The sequence below is a fragment of the Acomys minous genome (genome assembly GCF_964271855.1).
Source record: "Acomys minous genome assembly, chromosome: 4".
NCBI lineage: Eukaryota > Metazoa > Chordata > Mammalia > Rodentia > Muridae > Acomys > Acomys minous.
This window is the reverse complement of record NC_140486.1, coordinates 100,997,068-101,021,223: the sequence shown is the minus strand read 5'-3', so window position 1 is coordinate 101,021,223 and position 24,156 is coordinate 100,997,068. Positions and strand designations below refer to the sequence as shown.

The 24,156-nt window shown below is 50.3% G+C and overlaps 1 protein-coding gene across 18 annotated transcripts in view; it reads right to left on the bottom strand.

Moving 5' to 3' along the window:
• Positions 1-16,379: 16,379 nt before the first annotated feature.
• Positions 16,380-24,156, bottom strand: part of TNS1 (tensin 1) — a 217,054-nt gene continuing 209,277 nt past the window's right edge. For all 18 annotated transcript variants that reach the window (XM_084778308.1, XM_084778309.1, XM_084778311.1 and 15 more), the window contains 4 exons: positions 23,946-24,114; positions 23,088-23,156; positions 22,696-22,728; positions 16,380-20,992 (listed from right to left, as the gene is read on the bottom strand). In XM_084778308.1, the coding sequence (XP_084634434.1) occupies positions 20,848-20,992; positions 22,696-22,728; positions 23,088-23,156; positions 23,946-24,114 (416 nt within the window). In that variant the 3' untranslated portion in view covers positions 16,380-20,847. The remainder of the gene's footprint in view (positions 20,993-22,695; positions 22,729-23,087; positions 23,157-23,945; positions 24,115-24,156) is intronic.

The following is a 24,156-nucleotide window of genomic DNA, read 5'->3' as shown; positions in this document are numbered from 1 at the left end:
ATACAATAGACACTGAAGAAAACTGAAAATAACTATATCTACAGGATGTTGGGCTGGCTGGTTTTGTGTGAATTTGACACAATCTAAAGTCATTTTTGGAAGAGGAAACCTCAGTTAGGAAAATGCCCCTGCTACATTTGGCTCATGGCAAGCTTGTGGTGCATTTTCTCGATTGATGGTTGACATAGGAGTGAACTGCCACACTTCCCTGTGGGCAGTGGCACCCTTAGGCAGGTGGTCCTGTGTGCTAGAAGAAAGCAGGCTGAGCGGGCCATGAGGAGCAAGCCAGTAAGCAGCACCCCTCCACGGCTTCTGCATCAGCTCCTGCCTCCAGGTTCCCACCCTGCTTGAGTTCTTGTCCTGACTCCCATAAATGATAGACTATTACCTGAAAGTGTAAGTAAAACAACAAATGATTTGATTCTCATACATTACAGCAGGGTAAAAAATGACTGAATAATCTCTAACTCTAACTATCAAGAAACAGGACTATAGGGTAGAAAGGGGATCAGATAGACAAAGTTCCCTCTAGGCAAAGGATGTTAAGAGAACTGACTGGGCCCTCCTACATCAAGTTTTAAGCAAGTATATTCTAAATGGTAGTAGACAAAGAGACCTAAAAAGGACAAATTTTCTAAATTTTACTCAGACTGATAAAATATTGGCATAAAAAAATATTGGCATAGCATAGTAAGTTATTTATCTGTAATGTAGTTTTTAAAACCATGTTTTTAAAAGCTATACAAACAAGATCTGAGCAAAGAAAAAAGCAACAGACATGTTAACATGGAAGGGAGAAGTCTCATGGGGCTCCAATCCTAGGCAAAGAATTTCAGGCAACCAACGAACGCTGAGAGCTGGAGAAATAGTCTCCTCCAGGGGAGAGTGCTTCAGTTGTTTTCCGATACCAAATGATCAACCCCAAAATCAGATACACAGAAGTAAAATTTTACTGACTGAACTGGTTGTATTTAATGTTTGATATATTTAGAATTGTGTGTGTTACAATAATTAAATAAAAAGAAGTCAAAGGCTATAAGTTTGAGAGAGAGAGGGAGGGAGGGAGGGAGAGAGGGAGGCAGGGAGGGAGAGAGAGAGAGAGAGAGAGAGAGAGAGAGAGAGAGAGAGAGAGAGAGAGAGAGAGAAGTGGGTACATGGGAGAGATGTCAGGAGAACAGGAAAAGTAGGAAATGATACAATTTTATTTTAATTTCAAAAATAAAAAGTTAAGATCTTTATTACTTTATATTAATGTGTATGGAATTTTTTTTCCAGCCTGTATATTTGTGCTTCCTGTGACATTTGTCTTTCTGGCTCTGGATGACCTCACTATTATGATCTTTTCTAATTCCATCCTTTTACCTAAAGAAGCCAGAAGAGGGCGCCTCAACTCCTGGAGACGGGTCTGAGATGCCAGGTGCGCACTGGAGTTTGAACCCTGCTCCTCTGGGCAGAGATTTTAAAACCATTGAATCATCTCTCCACTCCCCGCCCACCCCCCACCCCCAAAAAACTTAATAAAACTATAAATGACAATTCTGAAGATACTTTCTTAAAAAACAACAAAAAGCCGGGCGGTGATGGCGCACACCTTTAACCCCAGCACTTGGGAGGCAGAGGCAGGGGGATCACTGTGAGTTTGAGCCACCCTGACCTACAAAGTGCATCCAGAACAGCCAAGGCTACACAGAGAGACCTTGTTTTGAAGGAAAAAAAAAAAACCAAAACAGCAACAACAGAAAAGGGTACTTACTTGATCATCTACTCACACAGGGATACTCAGGACTGTTACCCAGGTTCAGCTGTGCAGGCACTCAAAGCCACCGGAGCCTCGATCCAAGGAGACCAAGGAGGCCCAACTAGTGTGCCGTACCAACAGAATTTAACAGCATCTCCATGTTACAGACATGCAGAGTGCGAGAGCTATTAAGTCACGGGGGCTTCCACCACGGTTTTTGTGAGAAAAGCCCCTGAGACCAGATAATACATAGCAGGGTCAGATTCCCTGCAGGGAACCCTGAAGAAAGGTATCTCTGGGGCTGGAGAGACGACTCGGCAATTAAAAGCACTTGCTGCTCTTGCAGAGGACCTGGCACCCACATGGTGTGGGAAGGAGTGTAAGCTTTGTCACAGGTGAAAGCAGTCTTGGCGGGCTTTGCCCTTGGACACGCCACAGATACTCCCTGAGATTAACCTGGAGATAGACTGGGTGGAGCCATCCTGGGCCCGGAATTCAGGAAGCGAACCTGGGGACTCCACCTGGACTACTGTGTTTCTAATCAACCCTCAATGGGAGAGGGAGACCGCCCCCTTGCACATGAGAGACAGGCAGGCGGAGAGGACAGAGAAGAGCAGCAAGTTGAGACCAGGCTTGAGCCCACGAGGAACAGGGAACAGGCTAGACCAGCGCGCAGTCCAGAGACACCTAGGGACCCATCCCATGGAATGGATACCGCGGAAGGTTCACTCTTGTTTCCCTTTAACCTTTTTTCCCTTTTGTGTAAGCTGGTTGGGTTGTATAATAAAGTTTAATTGTTAAGAAACAGAGCCAACAACATAGTGCCTCACAGCCACCCACAACTCCAGATCTGGGGGTTCTGAAGCCCTCTTGTGACTTCTACAGGCACATGTATGGTATACATGTATTCATGCAGGCAAAACATTCATATACATAAGATATAAACAAATCATTTTGGATTCGCTACTCTCCTGAATTCTGAAGTCACTCCAGGTAACATACCCACATCTGAATGACCCTCAGCTTAGCAAGAATAGATGACATTCGTCTTCCTGGGGCTGCGTTTACCTCACTCAAAACGATTTCTAGTTCCCACCTACTTGCCTGAAATTTTCACGATTTTCCTTTCCCTGCAGCTAAATAGTATTCCGTAGTGGATATTGCCACGTTTTCGTTATTCATTTGTCACTTGAAGAACACTTAAGTCGTTTTTATCTCCTAGCAGTTGTGGATAGAGCGGCTATGGAGATGGCTGAGCGAGCATCTGTGGGTTGAGACATTGAGGACTTTGTGTGTGTGATAAGGAGTGGCACCGTGGGGTCACAGCGTAGAATTATTTTTAGCTTTTCAAGCATTCTCCACACCGATTTCCAGGGTGTCTGGACTGGTTTGCAATCCCACCAATGGTGAGTGAGGAGTCCCCCCCCCATCTCAACACCCCCACCCCCCAGCATTTGTTGTCCGATGTTTTGCCAATCTTTGCCATTCTTACTGGGGTAAAATCGCAAAGTTGTTTTGGTTAGAATTTCCCTAACTTCTGGGGATAATGACAATGTTTTTAGATGTTTCTCCACCGCTCTTATTTGGTTTTTGGTTTTGGTTTCGACACAGGGTTTCTCTGTGTAGTTCTTGGCTGGCCTCGAACTCTGAGATCCACCTGCCCCTGCCTCCCAAGTGCTGGGATTAAAGGTGTGTGCCACCATGCCTGGCAGCCACTTTTATTTCTTCAGTAACTTCAGAAACTAGAAAAGGGAAAGGGGGACCATTGCAGGAGGGAGGGCAGCAACAGAGAGGGGAGCAGCAGGTTACAAGTGATCTGAAGGGGGAAACGGACAGAACGGGAGTGCTTTAATTAGGGAGGAAGGATAGAAATACAGAAAGGAGGGAGGAAGGTAAAATAACAATAAAGATGCTTGAAATAATCATAAGGACTCATAGTATTAACTGTCCGTATATACATGTACACGTATAGCTTAAATGAAATTTTCCCATCAGAGCTAACAATGCACCCACAAAAGCCATAGACTGTCTAACAAAAACAAAACAAAACACTAGGTATGAGAAATCCTCTTTTGAGTTGTTGGTCAGGGTGGTCCATGAGACTCCCAAAACTTGATAGGCGGCTGCTGCTGCTTACCTTAATTGTCCTCCAGAAGTGGAAAGTGAGTCCCTATTGCTGCAGACACCTTGCATTTTGGACATAGGAGCCAGAGACCCTTGTAGGATCTGAACTGCAAGCTGCCTCCCAGAAAACTAGCTTTTGCAGTACCAAAAGGTGCTATGCACACTCCCAGGGGGAAAAAAGAAGGAAAACAAAAATCTTACCCAGGGCCAGGTGATGATGGCAACTCAGGAGGAAAAAGAAGATGGATCTCTAAGTTCCAAGTCCAGCCTGGTCTACAGAGTGAATTCTAAGACAGCCAGGACTACATAGAGAAACCCTGACTTGACAAAATAAATAAATAAATAAATAAATAATAAATCCCACCCAGCTATGACACCTAACCACCTCAGCCACCATAACATGATAACCCTGAGTTTAATAGTAGCACCAATAAATTGGGAGAAAAGATTTAATGGAAGTGAGGAGAGGACCTAGGAATGCTCAGGAAACACCACCTGAGGGAGAAATGACAACGGTTGGAATGCTGTGTGCCCCGATTTTGGCAAGGGCCCTTTCTGTTCTTGGCTTCTTTTCTCTGATGCCTGCATAATGGAGGCCACACCCTGTTAATCTCACCTTTTGGAATGCTGCCACAGGATTGGCTCGTGCCCGGAGCCAGCATGTGCCTTTTGCTGCTCTCGTTGGTTGCCTGTGACCCTGAGTGTCCAGAGAAAATCAGGCTTATTGTAGTGAGTCATAAAAGCAACGTCTCTGCAAGCCCTACCTTCTGCTCCTAGACGTTGCACGTAAAAGGGATTCTGACCCATCACAGGAGCTTGTTTTATCTTCTGGCGTCTGAGTTGTAGTACCAAGCCTTGCCACAAGAGGGCACTGTCCCCTGTCCCACACTTGTAGAGATCTGAAAACTCGTTCCTGGAGGTTCAAGAGAGGAGGTTAGGCTTCGCTCAGCGGGCATCCTGCTGTGGCTGGATAGTAAGCCACTGGGTGGCTGGTGGACCCGGGATCTAGGATTAGGCTTGCATGAGCTACCTCCCTAGCTTCTTCTTCCCTGGACATCCTTTTGACTGACCACCTGCTGAACCCTGAGCGTCACCAGACACCCCCCACACCCCCCACACCCCGCCCTTCAGACCCTGGTGAGGTGGCATTCTGGTCCCTCAGTACTATACTGAGGATTTTTCCAGATGCTACTTCCAAGGCGCTGTTTTCTTGTACAACTCAACCCTGGGCCCTGGGTTCTTCCCAAGTTCACCCTAGAGACTGGAACCAGCCCTGCCATCCTCCAGGTGGCCATCCCAGGATTCCTTCCCCTCCAATCTGTGAACCAGCCAAAGCTTCAGCCTTGGAAACAAGGTGGTTACCAAGACCTCACAAAGCCCCGAGTCTCCTCTGAGCCATGTCCTTGCTGCCTGGCCCCTCTCTCCCATCCACGCCCTTCTAAGCCCATAGGACTTATGCTTTCTCAGCTCCCAGCCTTTAGCATATTCTGCCTCCTTCCATCTGTGACTTTCTAGATACAGCCGAAGCTTTAGGAAGCATTCAGGTCTGAGTTTGAATCCCTCTGCCAGCTCTTTAACAGAATTGTAACTTACTGTGTAGGCCTCCATCTCTGTGAACTGGGGGTAGAATGGTCACCTCAGAGATTGTGTGTGTGTGTGTGTGTGTGTGTGTGTGTGTGTGTATGTACATATATATGCATGTATCCATATATACATAGGCATTATTTATATAAACATATGCATATGTTTATAGGAGAGTCTATGAGTATCAAGTAGACCCTGACACATTGTTGAAAACCAATAAACCCTACCCCACCCCCACCTTCCCAGCATGCCACATACAAACCCAGGCAAGATATTTATATCACACCCTGGAGCTTGGTCTTGGTCCACTCGTTATGACTAGTCCATTTTACAGACAGGAAAGCTGAGTCACAGAGAGGTCAGATACCTGGGAAGACCTGAACGAGGGCTGAGCCCCGGGGCAGAGCAAACATACTGGAAGGTGTCATTACAGGGTGAAGCAGAGAGCTAGCCGCTTGGACCTGCTTGTGTTTACAGCCACTGCCTGTGTGATAGAACACTGCTGTGCCTTCTGGCGCAGGCAGGGGGACCGGCATGTTTGCTTTTTTATTGCTATGCTTCTATTAGATTGCGTTCCAGCTTTATAGAGACTTGGATAGCTTGGCAGCAGCGAGGGCTTTGCGGGGGGGCGGGGGGGGGCAGGAGAGCAAAAAGGGTAGAGGGTCATTCTCACTTTGTTCCCTGGGTGTCAGTGACTTGGAAATGCAAGAGTAGAGCAGGCCAAGGGTGCTCACCTGAGGAGGAGGTGGGGAGCGAGGGGTAGAGCCTTAGAGCGTCCAATCATGTGAAGGCTCCAGTGAAACCCACCCCTACAGTTTGCTGTAGGAGAGTTGCACCTTGCCTTGTCAGTCTGACATGAAGGGGCAACAGTAGGCTGGCTGCAGGAGGATGGACAGACAGACCCTGCATATCCAGGAAGTGAGCTCATTGTACAGGCAGTGCTGGCCTAGGAGGAAGTCCTAGAGATGCCAACTAAACCAGAAAGTTACAGTAAAGAGGACACATGGGCCCCAGTCACTGACTGCCAGTCCACGGCCCCCTCCTACTGAGCTTCATTTAGGGCTCCTCACTGGCTCTTGCCACAACTGACTGCCTAAGTGGCCTCCAGCCCAGCCCCACACAGGTTGACCATGGAGGCTGAATAGGCTCTAGCTGGGACTGGAGATAGGAAGTGAGGCCACTGGGTCTTTGTCCTTTTAATGAGCACCCTGCATCTATGTAGCCAATTATTCTCAGCTTCCAGCCTATTAATTAATGATGCCTGTGTGGTGGGACAGGGAGGTGGCTCAACAACTGCCTGCTTTTACTTCCTCTTGGAAGAGCCGCAACTTCGTAGCTGGCCACTGGAGGGCGCCTCGGGGTCATGAAAATGCTGTAAAAAGAACGGCGGTGAACTTCAAAGGGGACCTCAGAGGCAGACAAGATTGTTACACTCCAAGGAAATATATTCCACCTTTTTTTGCCTTGTACTATATTCACTTCAGAAATATTTTTTAATTGTGCAAAATAACCTTTTTTAACTTTGTGTTCTGTCCTTGAACCTTCATATTTTAAGGATATTTAATTCATGTTGGAATAATGCATTATAAGTTTCATCAGTAGTTTTTTCACTTTGTGGGGAAAACTTTTTATCTGGTGAGCATGCTAATTTTCTATAAAATATTTTTACATAAAGAAATATCTATATTAAAATGTTCTAAATGTCCAAAAAAAGAGGGGGAGAGGACCTCAGATTCTGAGCTGTCTGAAAACTCCAGAGTCCTCTTGTGGTTCTCTCGCGCTCTAAAAGCCACCCTTTTCCATCCCTGAAGTTCCCTGGAAAGGCACAACCTTGTGGTCTCCACACCCTCCACTCTCAGCAGCTGTAGCAAGGAGCCAATCTACTGACGGCCCTTCCAGTGCGGACTAAGGAAGGTTGCCACAGAGACCCAGGTGACGCATGAATGGGAAACAGGGAGGCAAGCTCAGAGACTGAGGAGGGAGACAGGGAGGAGCAGGATTGGAAGTGGGAGCTTGCCAGCCCTTCCTACAAGTCCCAAGCCTCCGTCTCAGTAATGACCAGCATCCTGCTCTCTAACGACTTCCTAGCTGGGTCCTTTTACCGCTTCCCAAATCCAGTCTTGGAGTCGGGGTTAGAAGAGGCACGGAAGAACCAGAGAAGAGGAAGGGCAGTCAGATGGCAGGACCACCTGGAATTACACAACCGCCCTCACTAGCACTCACTGACGAAAGGCTGTACCTGCTCTTGGCTCCCCTTATCTCTGTGGCAACAGAGCCCTGCTGTTCCTAGCCTCAGGAGGAATGGCACCAAGAAACACAGCCTGTCCTTCCTGGCACCTGCTGATGCCACCACACTAGGAAAGATCCAGGCCAGGTACACTGGCTCCTAAAACCACCCAGGGTAGACCTCAAAGGCAAAAGCCCGTCCTCCCCACCCCTGACCTCCTTCCCAGATACTCAGGGAAACCTGTGCCCAGTGCCCAGGTGGTGAAGTGTTCAGAAACACTGACTGAGCAGCCCGGCCGCAGCTAGGAGAGCCTGCCGGGCTCCCGGACTCTGCCCCTACTCTGCCTCGGTTGGTCCCCAGATTCTGTGAGCATGAGAGGCTTCTGAGAGACATACACACACCTGGCCTCCTCACCCACCACTCCTCTGCCCCATTTGTCACTCTGTCTCCGAGGAAGGACAAGATGGCCTCTGTGAGGTCAGATGCAAGAACCTCAGAGGGCATTCAACTCCATCAAAGGCAGGACTGGATAGCACCTTCTATAGAGAAACTCCCCAGATTCCTCTTCCCCACCCACTCTACCCATAACCCCACTCTTACCTCCTAAGATGCTCTGGGTTGCCCTCCTGCCCTTGTGCCTTCCTTCTTAAACACCAGGTCCCCCTGTTTCTTGCTTTTACCCACCCCTCTACAGTGGCTGGAAATGAGGGACATCACAACCCACAAAACACAACCCTGTCTTCCTTCCCTATTTTCTTTTTCTTTTTTCTTTTTTCTGTTGTTGTTGTTGTTGTTGTGTTGTTGTTGTTGTTGTTGTTGTTGTTGTTGTTGTTGTTTTGGGACAAGGTCTTATTATGTACCTCCAGGCTGGCCTCTAACTCACAACAATCCTCAGCCTCTTGGGTGCTGGGATTATAGGCATGAACCGCCACGAGTGCCATACTCAGCATCTTTTTGTCACTCAGGTTCAACAAAACAAAACAAAGAAATAAGCACCCATCCGTAGTGAGCCAGCAAGGGCCTGAACAACCTGAGGCATACATAGAGGTACAGCTTTGGGACAGGCAGTTTTCCCAGTTTCCCGTCTCCAGATGTCCCCCTTGAGGTGTCCATCATCCCTCTGTTCCGGGTAGACCTGGGGCGGGGTGGGGGTGTCAGACCACTCTGCCACTTTTGAACCACCCATGAACTCTGGAGCATCCCTGCTGTTCCTTGGTGTCCAAGGTAGCTGCCTCCTGCTCCTGGAGTTTGGTGGCCTCTGTGGCAACGGTGGGTTGGCCCTGCCACCAGTTCTAGACTTTTCTCTCATAGATCCAACTAGAGTCGGATACTTGTCCTTATACCAATCTGTGCTTTACCCAGAGGGAGTGGTGGGGGCGTCCCTGGGCATGGGTGTGGTCTTTGGGACCTCAAATTTGAGTTCTTCCGAACAAAGCAACCATCATGGGAGGAGGATACCCCTCCAAAAGAGGATCTTGTAATGCCTCAGTCTCCCCCTCATTCTAGTTGCAGTGCGGACCCCCAAAATCCCCCCTTCCCACATGCAACCTCAGTACTGTTGCTGCCCCTACTCCAGGGTGATCGTACGCATATACCCATATTCCTAGGTGTTCCTGCCCACACCCTGTCTTTTTTTTTTTTTTTTTTAAGTTTTAACCTTTAATTTAAAGATATAATCACTAGTAGAGGGCTTGCCTATCATGCTCAAGTCTCTCTGCTAGTAACACAGAAAAACAAATAAAAAATCCAAAACCACTAAAATAACTTCACTTTAATATGCCATTAGCCCCATATTATTAGAATATTGGTTCACCTCCTATAGCCAAGAGATCAATGTGGCTATTTGCTTCGTGCCCACTCAGTGGCCCAGGCTGGCATGGAGCTTTCGGCTCTTTAGCTTCAGTCTCCTGACCTGCAGACACCATGTTCCAGTCCTTACCATGTGCCAGCTGTGGCATCTTAGGCTAGTGACTTCATTCTCCTTAGCGTCCCTTTCCTTAGCTACATACGGCTTCCTGGGGGCCCCTTTGTATAATGAACACAGTAACATTTAATTAAACATCTAGCACAGCCTTGGGGTTCAATGGAGGCTGAAGTGGACAGCACCGTCATCTCTGCCAATGTCAAGATGGTCCTACCAGTCGCCTTGACTCAAGACCTTCAAACACACCTCTGCTCTCTCTTCACATGGTGACTAAGTCTTCTGCCCTGCCCTCCACCCCATCCCTGCAACTGCCCTCCACCCCATCCCTGCAACTGCCCTCCACCCCATCCCTGCAACTGCCCTCCACCCCATCCCTGCAACTGCCCTCCACCCCCATCCCTGCAACTGCCCTCCACCCCCATCCCTGCAACTGCCCTCCACCCCCATCCCTGCAACTGCCCTCCACCCCCATCCCTGCAACTGCCCTCCACCCCCATCCCTGCAACTGCCCTCCACCCCCATCCCTGCAACTGCCCTCCATCCCATCCCTGCAACTGCCCTCCACCCCTATCCCTGCAACTGCCCTCCACCCCTATCCCTGCAACTGCCCTCCACCCCCATCCCTGCAACTGCCCTCCACCCCCATCCCTGCAACTGCCCTCCACCCCCATCCCTGCAACTGCCCTCCACCCCCATCCCTGCAACTGCCCTCCACCCCCATCCCTGCAACTGCCCTCCACCCCCATCCCTGCAACTGCCCTCCACCCCATCCCTGCAACTGCCCTCCACCCCCATCCCTGCAACTGCCCTCCACCCCCATCCCTGCAACTGCCCTCCACTCCCATCCCTGCAACCGACCTCCACCCCCATCCCTGCAACTGCCCTCCACCCCCATCCCTGCAACTGCCCTCCACCCCATCCCTGCAACTGCCCTCCACCCCATCCCTGCAACTGCCCTACACCCCATCCCTGCAACTGCCCTCCACCCCATCCCTGAAACTGCCCTCCACCCCCATCCCTGCAACTGCCCTCCACCCCATCCCTGCAACTGCCCTCCACCCCATCCCTGCAACTGCCCTCCACCCCCATCCCTGCAACTGCCCTCCACCCCCATCCCTGCAACTGCCCTCCACCCCCACCCCTGCAACTGCCTTGTCCACACTAACCTTGAGGGCATTTGTGGGGAGCCAAAGAAGGCCTGAGTGAATGTGTGAAGAGCAGATAAAGTCCTAAGTGAATGTGACTTGTTGACATGGGCATGGCCATGTCAAGGACTGATGCCTTGAACCCATGGGGAATTGGTGAAGCTTTCCTCTTGTCCCTGTATACGTGTTTACAAACAAGTGTCCAGTGAGTACAAAAAAAGCAGCCAGTACAGCTTCCTTGTCCCTAATGTTTACAGTCTGAGACTGCTCACCCACAGAGATCTCCCTCCAAGACCAGCTAACTTGTCCTCTATGCTATGTGTAATAAATGTGCCGAGGTTCCCAGCTGTTGGGGTAGTTGGTGCCCCCCTGCCCCATGTCACAGCCAGTCCAGCCCACCTGGCCCCAGCTTTTCTGTACATGTGTCTGTGTGTCCGTCCTCTCTTCATTCCCTCGCTGCCTTGGTTATGGTTCCAGACTTATGCCGTGCAGATCGTGGCAGACACCCATTCCCTGTACCCCAGGAGAGGGCATCCATCTGCCAGGGAAAGCCCTGAGGCTTCAGGTTCACCACTCGGTCTTGCCCTTTGGGACTTAAGAGTCCAATGAGAAGAAAGAAAAGAGGGCCAAATAAAGAAATAGTGAGCATAGACAAAAGCAAGGTTTTTAAATTGTTAATTACTATTGTTATGTTTAAGGTATGTGAGTATGATGTGTGAACATGTGTGTTCGCCCTGAGCACTTGCGGAAGCCGGAGAAGTGTGTTAGACATCTTCCTCTATTGCTCTCCCTTTATTCCTTTAATACGCAGTCTCTCGCTGAACAAAACCCCCACTATTTTAGCTAATTAAGCTCCCAGGAGCCTCCTGTCTCCACCCCTCAGTGCTGGGATTGTATGCACACACAGCCATGCCCAGCTTTTTATGTGGGGTCTAGGGATTTGAACTCAGGACCTCAGAGCTCAGCAAGGGCTCTTATCCACTGAACTGTCTCCCTGGGCCCCAGTTATGGTTTTACAGGTAAACAACAACAAAAACCACTCGGTTCCAACAGCCAGCCTTTATAGGTACTATATCCTACATTTACAAGTATGAAACTGAAAGGCCCAGCAGCTAGTAGGGATGGAGGCTGAAATGGAAAACACTACAACATGTGCCTTCAACCACCATCCTGTCTTGTTTTCAAGTCAATGTCAAGTTCCACTATAAAGGCTGCTACCTAGGGGAGGCGCAGAGGGCCAGATGCTTCAAGCCCTTCTTGCCCCTAGCACTTGCTGCTCCCTTCACCTAAAGCAAACCTCCCCCCTCTTCACCCAGACAATTCTTGGTCACTGTTTGGTCTCTCACTTTGGGACATGCTCTGCCCTTGGGTTCACATCCGTTCTCCCCGTACCTGCCTGACCGACTTGGAAATTCCAACCATCTTCCACCAAGACGCTTATGGCATTGTCGTGACCTTGCCGATCACTCTCCCAGGTGTGTCCAGTCTGCCCCTGTAAGGTTTCTGCTGTCTTGGTTTTTATTGTTGTATTCGATCGCACAGTTCTCATGTGTGAACTTTGTAGATGACAATGCTGGACCCTTCTGTTAAGAGCCAAAGTGGTGCATCAGGGACAAGCCACCAATGCTGCTTGATGGCACACTCAGTGCCAGCACACAGTAGGTGCTCACTAAACACCTACTGAATTGGGAGGGTGATTAAGTTAACTTCTTCCAAAATGGCTCTGAAGTCTTCTTTGATCTCCACGACCCTAGGCTCCCTCCATCCCTCCCTGGAAGTCTCTCACCTCACTGAGGACCTATACCCTTGCCCTGCTTAAGGACTCCTACACAGGCCCTGCTCCAGGTGACCCAAACCAGCCAGGTCCCCTGAGCAGGAAGGATGCAGGGAGGGCAGGGCCAGGGGAGCTAGGAGGGAAGGAGGGAAAAAGGGAGGGAGGGAGGGGGCAGAGGCTGAGGGAGGGCCCAGAGGCCGGACATCCTGTCCTGATGACCAAGAGATAATCTTCCAGACCCCCATAAAAGCTGGAGCCACAGAGGCGGCTGCACCCCACCCCCCTAACCTGTGGTCTGGAGTCCGAGAACCACTCAGATCAATATCATCCACTGGTGAGCTGTCTGCGCAGCCTCTTCCCTGCCAAGCCTCCCTGAAGGCCGCCCAGCTGGTGGAGGGAGCTAGGGAAGCAGAGGCCCAGCAGGACCCAATAACACGTACTTCTTGGGGTCTACAGAGCTGTAGTAAGTGACAGATCACATTCTTCGTGCTATGGTCTCAGGCCACAGGCTGACCCATCTGCCAAATGAGGAAACTGAGGCCCAGGAGAGGAAGATACACTCTTGAGAGCCCAGCAAAGCTACAACCAAATATGTGCCTGGTCTTAGGCCAGAGCCCTTCAAGAAAGGTCACACTACAGTGGCATGCAGGGGTGGAGCTGGGCGGTGGCAGTGGGAGTGGGGGGGTAGGGAGGGGATGCGGCAGATTGTCTCAGGAGCTTACCAGCTATACTGTCAAGGCAAGGAATGAAGCTATTCTAAATAGAGAAAGGTGTGCCCCTCCCTTCAGCTACCAAAGTACTGAGAAAGTGAACGCCCAAGAAACTGGGATTCCCACCCCCACCCTGACCCCAGGAGTCTCAGGCTGGGCTGGAGTCTGGAGGCAGCCAGAGGAGAAGCTTGTCTCCTAGGAAGAGATTTCACTTTCTTAGGGTTCGGACAGGTGTCAGGCTGCCTGAAGACTGGGGCGAGGCAAAAGTGAGGGGCATGGGTGGGGCACCTTGTCCACACTGATTAGCTATGTACACCTGCTTTAACCTAAGCCTCTGGTCATGACTGAAATTGACTCAAAGTCCCTGTACCTTTTTTTCCCCCCTTTTAATTGCTAATGAGGCCACTGCTTTCACTCTTAATTTGTCTTTTTCATTGGCCTATGGAGAACAGGTGGCTGAGCCCACCTTATTGGCTTGGCAGGGTCCAGGCTCTAACTATAATTCTGATAACAGCCAGTCTGCATACAGCTTGTACTGGATGTGAAGAGTCCCACATCTGTGCCTGAAGCCACACAGAGACAGCACTGCCAAAGAGCCTCCTTCAGTCTCTGGCCCGGTCCAGGGGTTGGAGCTCCTCATCCCCAGGGCCCGTTTTCTTTCCAAGCAGGTCCCCACCTCTGGCCTTTCTTGTAGTTTCCATAAAGCAGCAGTTCTCAACCTGTGGGTTGTAGCCATCGGAAAACACATATTTCCAATGGTCTTAGGAACCGAGATGCCACTCAGAAACAAAATTACAGTTATGAAGCAGCAACAAAACTAAATTTACGGTTGGGGGTTCCTAAGACCATCATCAGAAGTGTGTGTTCTCTGAAGCAGTCGCAAACCGCTGCCACAGAGCATGCGCAAAGTTCAGAGCAGCTGATGTCCCGAGGCGGAGGCTGAGGCTGAGGCTGTCCAACACTCCCTCCTTCCAACCTCCAGGTCACGGCTCCGCCCTCTTCCCCAGAACTTCAGCTGTCTCGGTTTGCTTTCTATGACCAAAAGCAACTTGGAGAGGAAGGAATTTATTTCAGCTTCATTTATCATGGAGGCAAATCAGGACAGGAACTCAAAGGAGGAACCTGGAGGCAGGAACTGAAGCAGAGGCCAAAGGAGAAGTGCTGTTTATTGGCTTGCTCTCCCTGACTTGCTTAGCTTGCTTTTTTTTCTTTCTTTCTTTTTTTTTTTAAATGCAACCAGGACAAACTACTCAAGGATGCCAAGCCACACTAGTCTGGGCTCTCCCACAGCAATCAAGAAGATGCCACCCCGCCCCCTCCCAGAGACTTGCCTACAGGGTAACATCAACTGATATTCCCTCTTCATTGATGACACAAACCTAACCAACACATCAGCTTGCCTGTGTACCACACTCTGACCTCCAGCCCTTCTTTCACAGCATCATCCTGCTAAATAGCTCATCCCAGCATCTCTCGGTGGGAGAAGCTCGGAAACCCTCCCAGGGTCCCTGATGGTTGGACCTAGGACACTTTATGGAAAAGGACAGGAAAATATATGCCTACATGGAGACAGCACACATGAGGGACTGCATGTGCCCCATATGTATGCATCTCTGTATACTGTGTGTTTATGAGTGTCTGTGTGTCTGCATCTGTTTTGTGCATGTGTGTGCATGTCTGTGTGCCTGTGTGCCTGCGTGTCTGTGTGTGTGTCTTTATGTATGCAAATGTCTATTTCTGTGTATGCATGTGCGCTATTTTCTGGGTGTGCATTATCTGTGGGATGTGTACACATATGCATACACTACGCAGCTGGTTCCATACCTCATCAATGTTCTTATGAATGGGATATTCTGTGTTCTGAACTGTTAGAAACTGAGAACTACTAAAATCTTCCTTTGAAGCATAGAAAAGATGTGTTGGGGTAATCTTTTGTACACTGTGGGAAGGGTGTCTCTGTGCATTCGATTGTTGACTGGTAAACCCGCAGAGAACTGAGTACTGTCCAGAGTTTGGTATTTTTACTCTTAATGGATCAGCACCTGCATCATATTTTGTAAACAGTCTTCTTTCTTCACCTTTTGATAGGCTTAATAAAGAACCGACGGCCAATAGCTAGGCAGGAGAGGAAAGGCGGGACTTCTGGGCTGACAGCCTATCAAGAATCAGATGCTGGAGCATTCGCCAGCAATGACCTGGAGAGGAACAGGTGCCAGGATGAGAAGCTGGTAACTGGCCATGTGGTGAGATGTAGAAGACCAGAATTAGTCAGATTAGACTAGCTGAGAATCCATCCAGCTAGAGTGCCTAAGTTTTTATAAATAATAATAATAAGTCTCCATGATGGAGGCAAGAAAATTATAAGTACAAGGTCAGACTTACCGACATAACAAGTTCAATGTTGGTCTTGACTATAATGAGACCTTGACTCACAATAGATAGATAGATAGATAGATAGATAGATAGATAGATAGATAGATAGATAAGCAGTAAGAAGGCAGAGTTTGGTTTCACTGGTCATGAGTATCAATCCCACAGATCATGCAGGAGGGGTATGCCTGAATGGCCTCAGGGCTAGAGGGTAGGTACCAAGACCTGATGCCAGCTCCTCCTTTCTCATGGAATTTGGTCCAAGGCATACAGGAGGAACACTGGGGTCCCCTCCATGCCTGGAGTGTATCAAAAACCCTAACACTGTCCACTGAAGGGATGAGGAGTAGGAGGGTGGGCTGGTAGGGCTCGCAGTGCAGGAAAGACCCTTACCAGCAGCAGCTCCCATTCCCACCACCCCACACCCCACACCCCCACACACTCTTGAGATTGCAGAGAGCAGTGGTCTGGGAGCCTGACGTCCCTGAGACCCCTTTCAGGCACCATGAGATCAGAAGCACTTCCCCACATCATTAAGCCACTATTTGTCTTTTTGTTCGCTCGGGTCAATCAGTCCTTGTTTTATTCTTTGAACTTCTTTTCCAGCTGGGCGTTCAGATGAGTAACACATATGATGAACAGAGGGATGAACAGAAGCGGTAGGGACCACTGCTGGGGCTCCCAGAGGCATCACTGAAGACCCTCATACCTGGTGCCCGGGAGAGACCTCTGTTGTTCAAAAGAGGACCCCCAGTAGAACCCACACACAGCTAGACCACAGCCTGGGTTTGTGTTTAAATTTATCATTTATAAAGCCATACAATGGATCGTGAGAGACCAAGCAGCTGTACAGAGGGGGACAGCATCAGTGTACATACATTCATATCCAGAACATTTAGCATACATCAGGGTTTATACAAGGTGGCGGAGGCTATGGGCACAATGATACAAAATATAAAGTATATTTCCATCTATAAATACACAGCAGAGGGCTGGGGGGTAGGGGGTGGATTCTGGGTTTGGGCTTCCCAGGAGAGGGCCTGGGAGACAGGGTTGGGATAACCAGGTTGTAAGGACCTTCTTATGTTTGTTTTAAATGAAAAAAAAGGGGGGGAAGAAAGTGGGGAGGTACCTCATGCACACGCCCAATGGGCTCACACACAGAGGAGCCAAATGTGGGTCCTCGGGGAGGGCTGGGTTGTGAACACTGACGAGAAGACACGCTGGGTGTGTTGCACTTCAGTGGCCTTGCTGCTGTGAGGGGCCCAGGCATGGAAACCAGCTGGAACCCTCCAATATTTCAGCCATTTGAGGAGACAGGAGGCAACAAGGAGGAGGCCTACTGAGCCTCCCCGACCCATGTGGCTGTCCTCGTTTATCATCAACACAAAAACATAACTAATCTGTGGCCCGTCAGGCCATGCCTCCTAGTTCTTCTCATTACTGGGTCACATTGAACTTGACATCCCTCCATCGACCACCTCCCACCTCGAAGCTCCCTAAAGGGATGAGCAGACCATGCACACATACACACACACATACACTTACACACGCGTGCACACACATCCTGTCACCGCTGACCATGGAAACACCAATCTTGAGATCTTCAGGCAAGGCTTAAGTGCAGGGGTGGCCCTAGCTTTGGGTTCCAAGTTCTTTGGGGACCCAAGGCATGGAGGCAGGAGAGGGCTGTTTTCCCTTGGATGAATCTCCCCAAGATGTGAAGCTGGGAAAAGGGGGTCAGAAGTCCTGGGAGGAAGGATAAAGAAGACAACCCAGAGCAGCATGGATGCCTTTCACTCACGTGTCTCTCTTGCACTTCCCAGACTGCACAGTGAGACTGTTTTATCTCTAATCACATCTAGCACAAAGTACAAAGTCTCTCTCTCCCCCCCCCCCGAAAGCCCCTTTCTAGAGGGACACACAGCCACAGCATCCTCACTACACCCCCAGAGTGGGTACCCCTGGGGACTCTCCAAAGCCAGGACATACCAGGACCCCTGGCAATCATGGCTGAAGCTATCTTAGCTGCTGGGAAGAGGTCAGCTGAGATGACTCAAATGGCCTTTCAAGATGTGAATTCTTTCCTAAAACATGGCTGGACAAGGGAGCCAGGGCTCCACAGTTCCACAATAGCAGGCAGCTTCAGTATCCAATTGTTAATTCCCTCATCCTCCCCCTTGGGGCCACCCACCCATTGTATTCTAGCCCAGCTCTTCACTCCCCACCCCCACCCTGAAAGAACCCCAGGCAATTCCCTGGGCCTCGATCCTGCCTCAGTCAGCGTCTCTCTCTCTGCCATCTCACCTCAGCTATCAGGGAAGGTGAAGCCCCAGGCCAACCTCAGAGATACTGTGAATGGACAGGGGCAGTGTGGACCTGGGCTGTAGCCGAGGGATCTTGCTGATGGCATCATACGCCGCCATGCTCTCTTGTCTCCCTCCGTGCTCCGCCCCCCTCACTTCTCCCTCATTCATGTTTAAGAGCAGAGGGCACTCTCCCTGCCGGCATACAGACTCAACAATAAACAACAGCAAAACAGATCATTCGCAAAGGGACAGCGGGTAAAAGTGCTCTTGTTTAAAGGGAATCTTTGGCAAGAATAGGTTGCACATGGAGTGGCCTGTGTGCCCGTGGTCTCTGTGTGTGGGTGTGAGGGTGTGTGTGGGTGCACGTGTGCACGCGTGCATTTGAGTGTGCAGAGGCCCACCTGTGAGAATCACAGTGGGGAAGAGGGCAGACTACAGTGTCTGGTGGTCCCCACTGTAAAAGCTGGGGCCCCTCCCCCCTTCTCCACCGTAATTCCAGAAAAGCCAAACTCAGGCTTCCATTCTTCCCAGAGGCATGCTAGGAAGGGGGCACCCAGGTGCTAGCATCCACTTGGCTTCCTTCACGTGACTCACACACGGTGTAAGCCTGAGTGAGGTATGGGAAGGTGAAACCATATATGAAGGCTGAGCCCGGACTTGGGCCTGGCCCCAAGGCAGGAGGCAGAGGTTCTGATGCCCCTCAAAAACTCAAGTGAACAATATTCCAGCCAGGAGAAGGCTCCCCGGACTGTGCGACATGCAGGATGAGGGCATTTACAAAGAAAGGGGATATGTAGGGTCCATTTGGGAGATGAGGAAATGGGTAATTCAGGATTTTGCCTCGGATACCTCAGAGGGAAGGACCCTTTAAGGGGGGACCTCTATTACTATTCTTTGGGAAGTGGGGGGCCGGCAAGAGCCTCCACCCATGATCCCCACCTAACTCATTCTTCTTTCTAGCTCCTTAAACAATGTCCACAGCAGACAAAGCTCCCTGGAGGAGAAAAAGCAAGAGATGCACACACCGTGGCCATACACACCCTCCCCACACCCCTCACCCCCACACACACACTGGCTCAGGCCTGTGGCAATAGAGTCAGCTGTCCTGCCCACACATCCAGGATGCTGGCAGCTGGGCTACTGTTTGCCAGAAACTACAGGGTTAAAGAGCTGAAGCATGTCACTTCCCCAAGTTCCAGATGTAGTCTAGGGAGGCCAAGGCCAGCCGGGGGGTGTATGAAATATGAAGACACCCTGAAGCTCTGGCTCTACTTACACGTTTAGGGAAGAGATGGGAACAGTTTGTGGCCAGAAACAATAAAGCAGTATGGGGGAAAAAAAATAAATATTTCTTGTCAATTTACCTATTCTTTTTTTTTTTTTTTACCTTTTCTTATATTTTTATCAGCTTACAGATTCTATCAGTATGTCTCATGTATATATTATATATATATATTTATATATCAGTACAATACCACCTCTAGGAGCGACTCCCCCCCAAGGGCTTAAATGGAGGCCTTAAATGTAGGAGCCTTTCCAACCTCACAAATGGACCATAGGACCTTTGGCCTAAATTCATACCTTCTGTCCTGTGTCCCACAGGCAGCATGGTCCTGCTGGGGAAACTGAGGCAAGGGGCAACAGGGCAGCTTTGGCATTATGGGAGGGCCAGCAGCATTTCCAGAGGCACTTAGATGTCACCCTCGGCAACTCAGCTAGACGAGTGTATGCAACAGTCAGACCCTAAAACATTCACAGAGGGGGAAAACGGGGGTGGGGTGGGGGGTGGGGAGAGGCCTCCGGGCCTCCCCCTGGTGTCCTGGGTAGGCCTTTGGGAAGTAAGCTCCCGGGAGAAGCCATCATGAAGGCCATATAGGACAGGGTAGGTCAGAAAGGCACGGCCCCTATTCCCCCAGTAGGCTTCAAGCAAATGAGCAAGTGCAAGACTAGAGCTGGCACTCCCGGCCCAGGAATTGGGCCCAGGGGAGGGAATAAGGCAGAATTCTGAGCACTGTCAGTGCGTATGCCCAACTCACTGTGAGCCCCACAGCACAGAAAAAGATGCCACCCTTCCTAGCGGGCATCTTTCTAAGACTGTGGGCATCACCTCTTTCTCCAACCCAGCTTCAGTGCCCAGAACACTGACTGCTTCCGGTTGGCCATGCCCTATGTACCAGGGTCTCTACAGAGGATAGGTTGGAGGCCCCCAGGGCCACTAGAAGGCAGGTGTAGTAACAGAGAGAGAGAGAGAACTCTGCTACCCATAATGCCACACTCCTACAGGAGACAGCTTGACATTTGACCTGGGACCCTGGTATCCCATATCCCTAGCCTTCTTTGGACAGTGTGCATTTGTGTATCACAAGGGACTCAGGCAAGCAGAGCTGTTTGTAATCTGAGTGGATACAGGCAGGTACTGATCAGCACGTGGGGGGGGGGGGCACATTTGCATCCAGCAGCAAGAAGTCAGAGCAAGCACGGGTGCCTGCAGTGAGCAAAATGTGAAAGTGTCACTGTCTGATGTCATTCCCTGGCCACTTGGTTTAGCAAGCGTCCCTCCTCCAGAGAGAGAGAGAGTCGCAGCTCGATTTCTTCTCTCTAAGCAGGAGGGTGAGGGAGAACGAGCTTTTTCATTGCTCCATGAAATATGGTCCCCCAAAGAGGCCCATATGTTCCCTGTGGGAGCTCAATTCTCTCAGAGGGGGAGGGGAGCCAGGGGATTCTGAGTCCACCTTCCCTTCTCTTCCTCCCTCTCCCCGTCCCTCCACAATTCACTTCCCTCTCCCCGCATTGCACTTTCTTCTCTCCTTCTCCACAGTTGACCCAAAGTCCTCTTTCTGGATTCAAGGTGGTCAGGACTCACAGATCCCCTCCCCCTTACCCCCCCCCACACACCCCATCCCCAGTGCCCAGGCCTTGGGCAAGGGCTCCTGGATCCGGATTCATCTCTTCTGGCCAGCGCTCAGCATGACCTTGGAGACAAAGTTGACAATGGCAGATGCAGGTTGGTTGGGGTCAAGCTCCGCGAAGAGGTGGCAAGCATTGTCTGTGGTGCTGCCCTGCTTCCGGGCCACAAAGCCAAAGAGCCTACAGGGGTGAAAGAGGCATCTAGGTAAGGACCCAGGCTCCGGAGGGCAGCCTAGACAGGAAAGCATACCTTCTTCAGCCAGAATACTTCTCCAAACATCTAGAACTGGGGCTTAGCTTTTAAAGCCAAGTGCTGGAGACAGTGCCTTGCTTTGTTTCAGGGCAGGTGACATGCCCCTGGGGAGCGGGGGGGGGGGGGGGGGGGAGATGGACTGGGCGTGAGTGACAAGACTGGTTAGAAAGGGTACAAAGAGACTGAACAGGAGGCAGGAAGAGTCCAGATGCTTCTTTGAGTTCTTTCACAGCCTCACCCCAACCTGAGGTTTCCTACAGGATGTGTCCCCAGTAGCCAGAGAGACAGAGAATAGGGCCTCACTCCTCAAAAGTGTCTCTCTCTCTCTCTCTCTCTCTCTCTCTCTCTCTCTCTCTCTCTCTCTCTCTCTCACACACACACACACACACACACACACACACACACACACACACTCCTAGCTCAGGAAGCTGGGAAGCCCTGAAAAATAAAATACGAGGGGTAAGGAACCCCACACCTGTCCCCCTGCCTGCTCCCAACACCAATGGGCCTGACCCAGCACTCTATCTCTCTGCAAAACAAAGTTAAAAATATGAGAGCAGAGAACAGAATGTGAGCTCAGGGCCCCTCCCAGCCGGCATGTTGCTAATTAGAGTGAGATGGGGAAATCAGGACAGCTGGAAATGCCAATGGAAACCCCTCAGCCCGGGTATGCCTGGCACCCACAGCTAAAATTAGCCAGGCTGGCTTCTGCCTGCCTGTGTGTGCCTATGCACGCATAGAGTGAATAGGTACACTCTATTCACACCTGCACACGTAGACACACAGCAAATGCATATTCACATGGCACACACGTGCACATGATGAGGAAACACGCACACACACATGCACACACTGTACTTCAAAAATCTTTACTCTCCCAAGTCTCTTGTGGGACCAGAAGGCCTGTGATAATGGCCAGGAGATGCTCAGGGCACTTCCCTTTCCAGGCTGACTGTGTCTGTGGCATGGTAGAGGTTATCCAGGCACGGTGAGGGCCATCTCTGAGTTCCCAGACTAGAGGGCCCAGCCAATGGTGCCTACTATGAACATTGCCATCCGACCCCTTGGTAAACTGGCCTGAGTGCCTGTCTGGCAGGCACATGAAGAGATTCCGTGACATGGGGAGGCATAGGAACATGGGGTCCCTTTTGATTCTCTGAAGGTTACAGAAGGCTGAATCATCCCCGCTTCCACACAGGCCCCGCCAGAGCCCCTTGTTGGTAAGGTTTAGATTCCCTAACTGGTCCTTTCCATTCCCAAGCAAGGTGCTCTCGTTTTTGGCCCACTCCAGGCACTTCTGGCCTTTATTTCTTCACTCAATAGCCACCAGCAGCTGACAGACACCACTCTGTCCTAAGAGCCATACAATCCCTTCCCCCTGAACCTCTGAACCCATTTCTATCTACCCACAATGCACCTGTCATTTAAACCCATTCTATCTACAAGCCCATGCCTAGACACACGTCTTCGTCAGCATCAAGATGGGGGCTACATTCTCTTTCTCTTGATCTCGGAAGCTTTGGCGTGCAAACCCTTATCAGACCCCTGGTCTAGAGCCTAGCCACACCCCTGCTTTCCCCACAGAGGATACAAGGGACAACCATCGGGGTGCAGGGAAAGCCACACTTACTTAGCAGGAGCGCCTCCCTCTGTCTTCATCCACCTGTGAGGGGAAAATGCCCACAGTAAATCAGCCTGTCTCTCTCAGGAGCCCTACCACAGGAAGGCAGAGGAACCCCCATTCCAGGAGACACATCCCCTCAAGGTCACACAGAGGGTAATCTGGGTGCAGAGGATGCACCCTCCTCCCATGTAGAGAGGAGACACAGTGGAGCATGTAGAGGTGAGTAATGAAGTCCGTGCGAAAGTCACCAGTCCTGGGGAGGAGATTCAAGTGGTTGCCAACATAATTATTCTCACTGCCCAGGACAAACCAAGGCTGTGGCTGGGGCAAGGATACACAGGCGCACAGCACACACATAACCTCACGGGACAGAGAGGGGGTGCTTATAAGACACTTACTTTCTTTCTTGTGGATCCAGGTCGCAGAAGGTGACAGTGTTGAGAGGGTAGTGTCGTCTAAAGAAGAGCCTGTGGCAAAGACATCAGGGGGCCAGAGTGAGTGTGGGAGTAACTGCTTTTTCACACCTGCCACCAGCCAGCGGTCAGGCCATCTTCCCATCACGGTGCCTACCATGAGTTCACACGGCCTCTGCTTATGAAGAAGATGACCTGAGATCCTCGCATCAGGGCTTAAGCCTCACACAGAAACAGACAGATGTGCCACAGGAAGATGGCCCCGTGTGCTAGGGGCTGGGGAGGGAACTGGCACTGAGAAATGATAAATGCGGAACTCTGGAAGCCAACGCCTTATTCAGCTGTATTATATACGCTCAAAGCAGGCCACTCTTTAGAAGTATGGATGAGGGCTGGAGAGATGGCTCAGAGGTTAAGAGCACTGACTGCTCTTCCAAAGGTCATGAGTTCAATTTCCCAGCAACCACATGTTGGCTCACAACCATCTATAATGAGATTTGTATATGTAATAAATAAATAAATCTTTAGAAGTATGGATGGATGTCGGAAGCGGGTGGATGTTGGATAGAGGCATGCACACGTGTATGAATAGTTTGGTGAGTAGAAAGACGCATAAATGGATGGATAAGCTGGTAGATGGATGAATGGGTTGATGGATAGATAGACGAATAGTTAAGTAGGTGGGGAGGTGGATGGATGAACAAGTGGATGGGTGGAGGATAGTTAGACGGATTGGTGATGGATGCTTAGGTACATAGGTATTGAATGGGTATGGAATGGTCAGAGCAGGAGTGAACGGATAAATGGGGGGGTTGGAGGAAGAAGGAGGTAGGCAAGGCTTACTTTCTCTGATTGTCAGTCAGTGTGATTCCTTGGGCAGAGACCTTGAAGTGAACAATGGTGGCAGCCGGCGTGGGGTCAGCAGCCAAAGTCTCAGATGTCGCTTTGGAAATGGCCTGTGGCCCCGTGAGTGACTCCATATCCACAGAGTTGACGAAGAGCACATTGCACGCTGGAAGAAACAGAGCCAAGGAGGAGTCATGGGGACTACAGA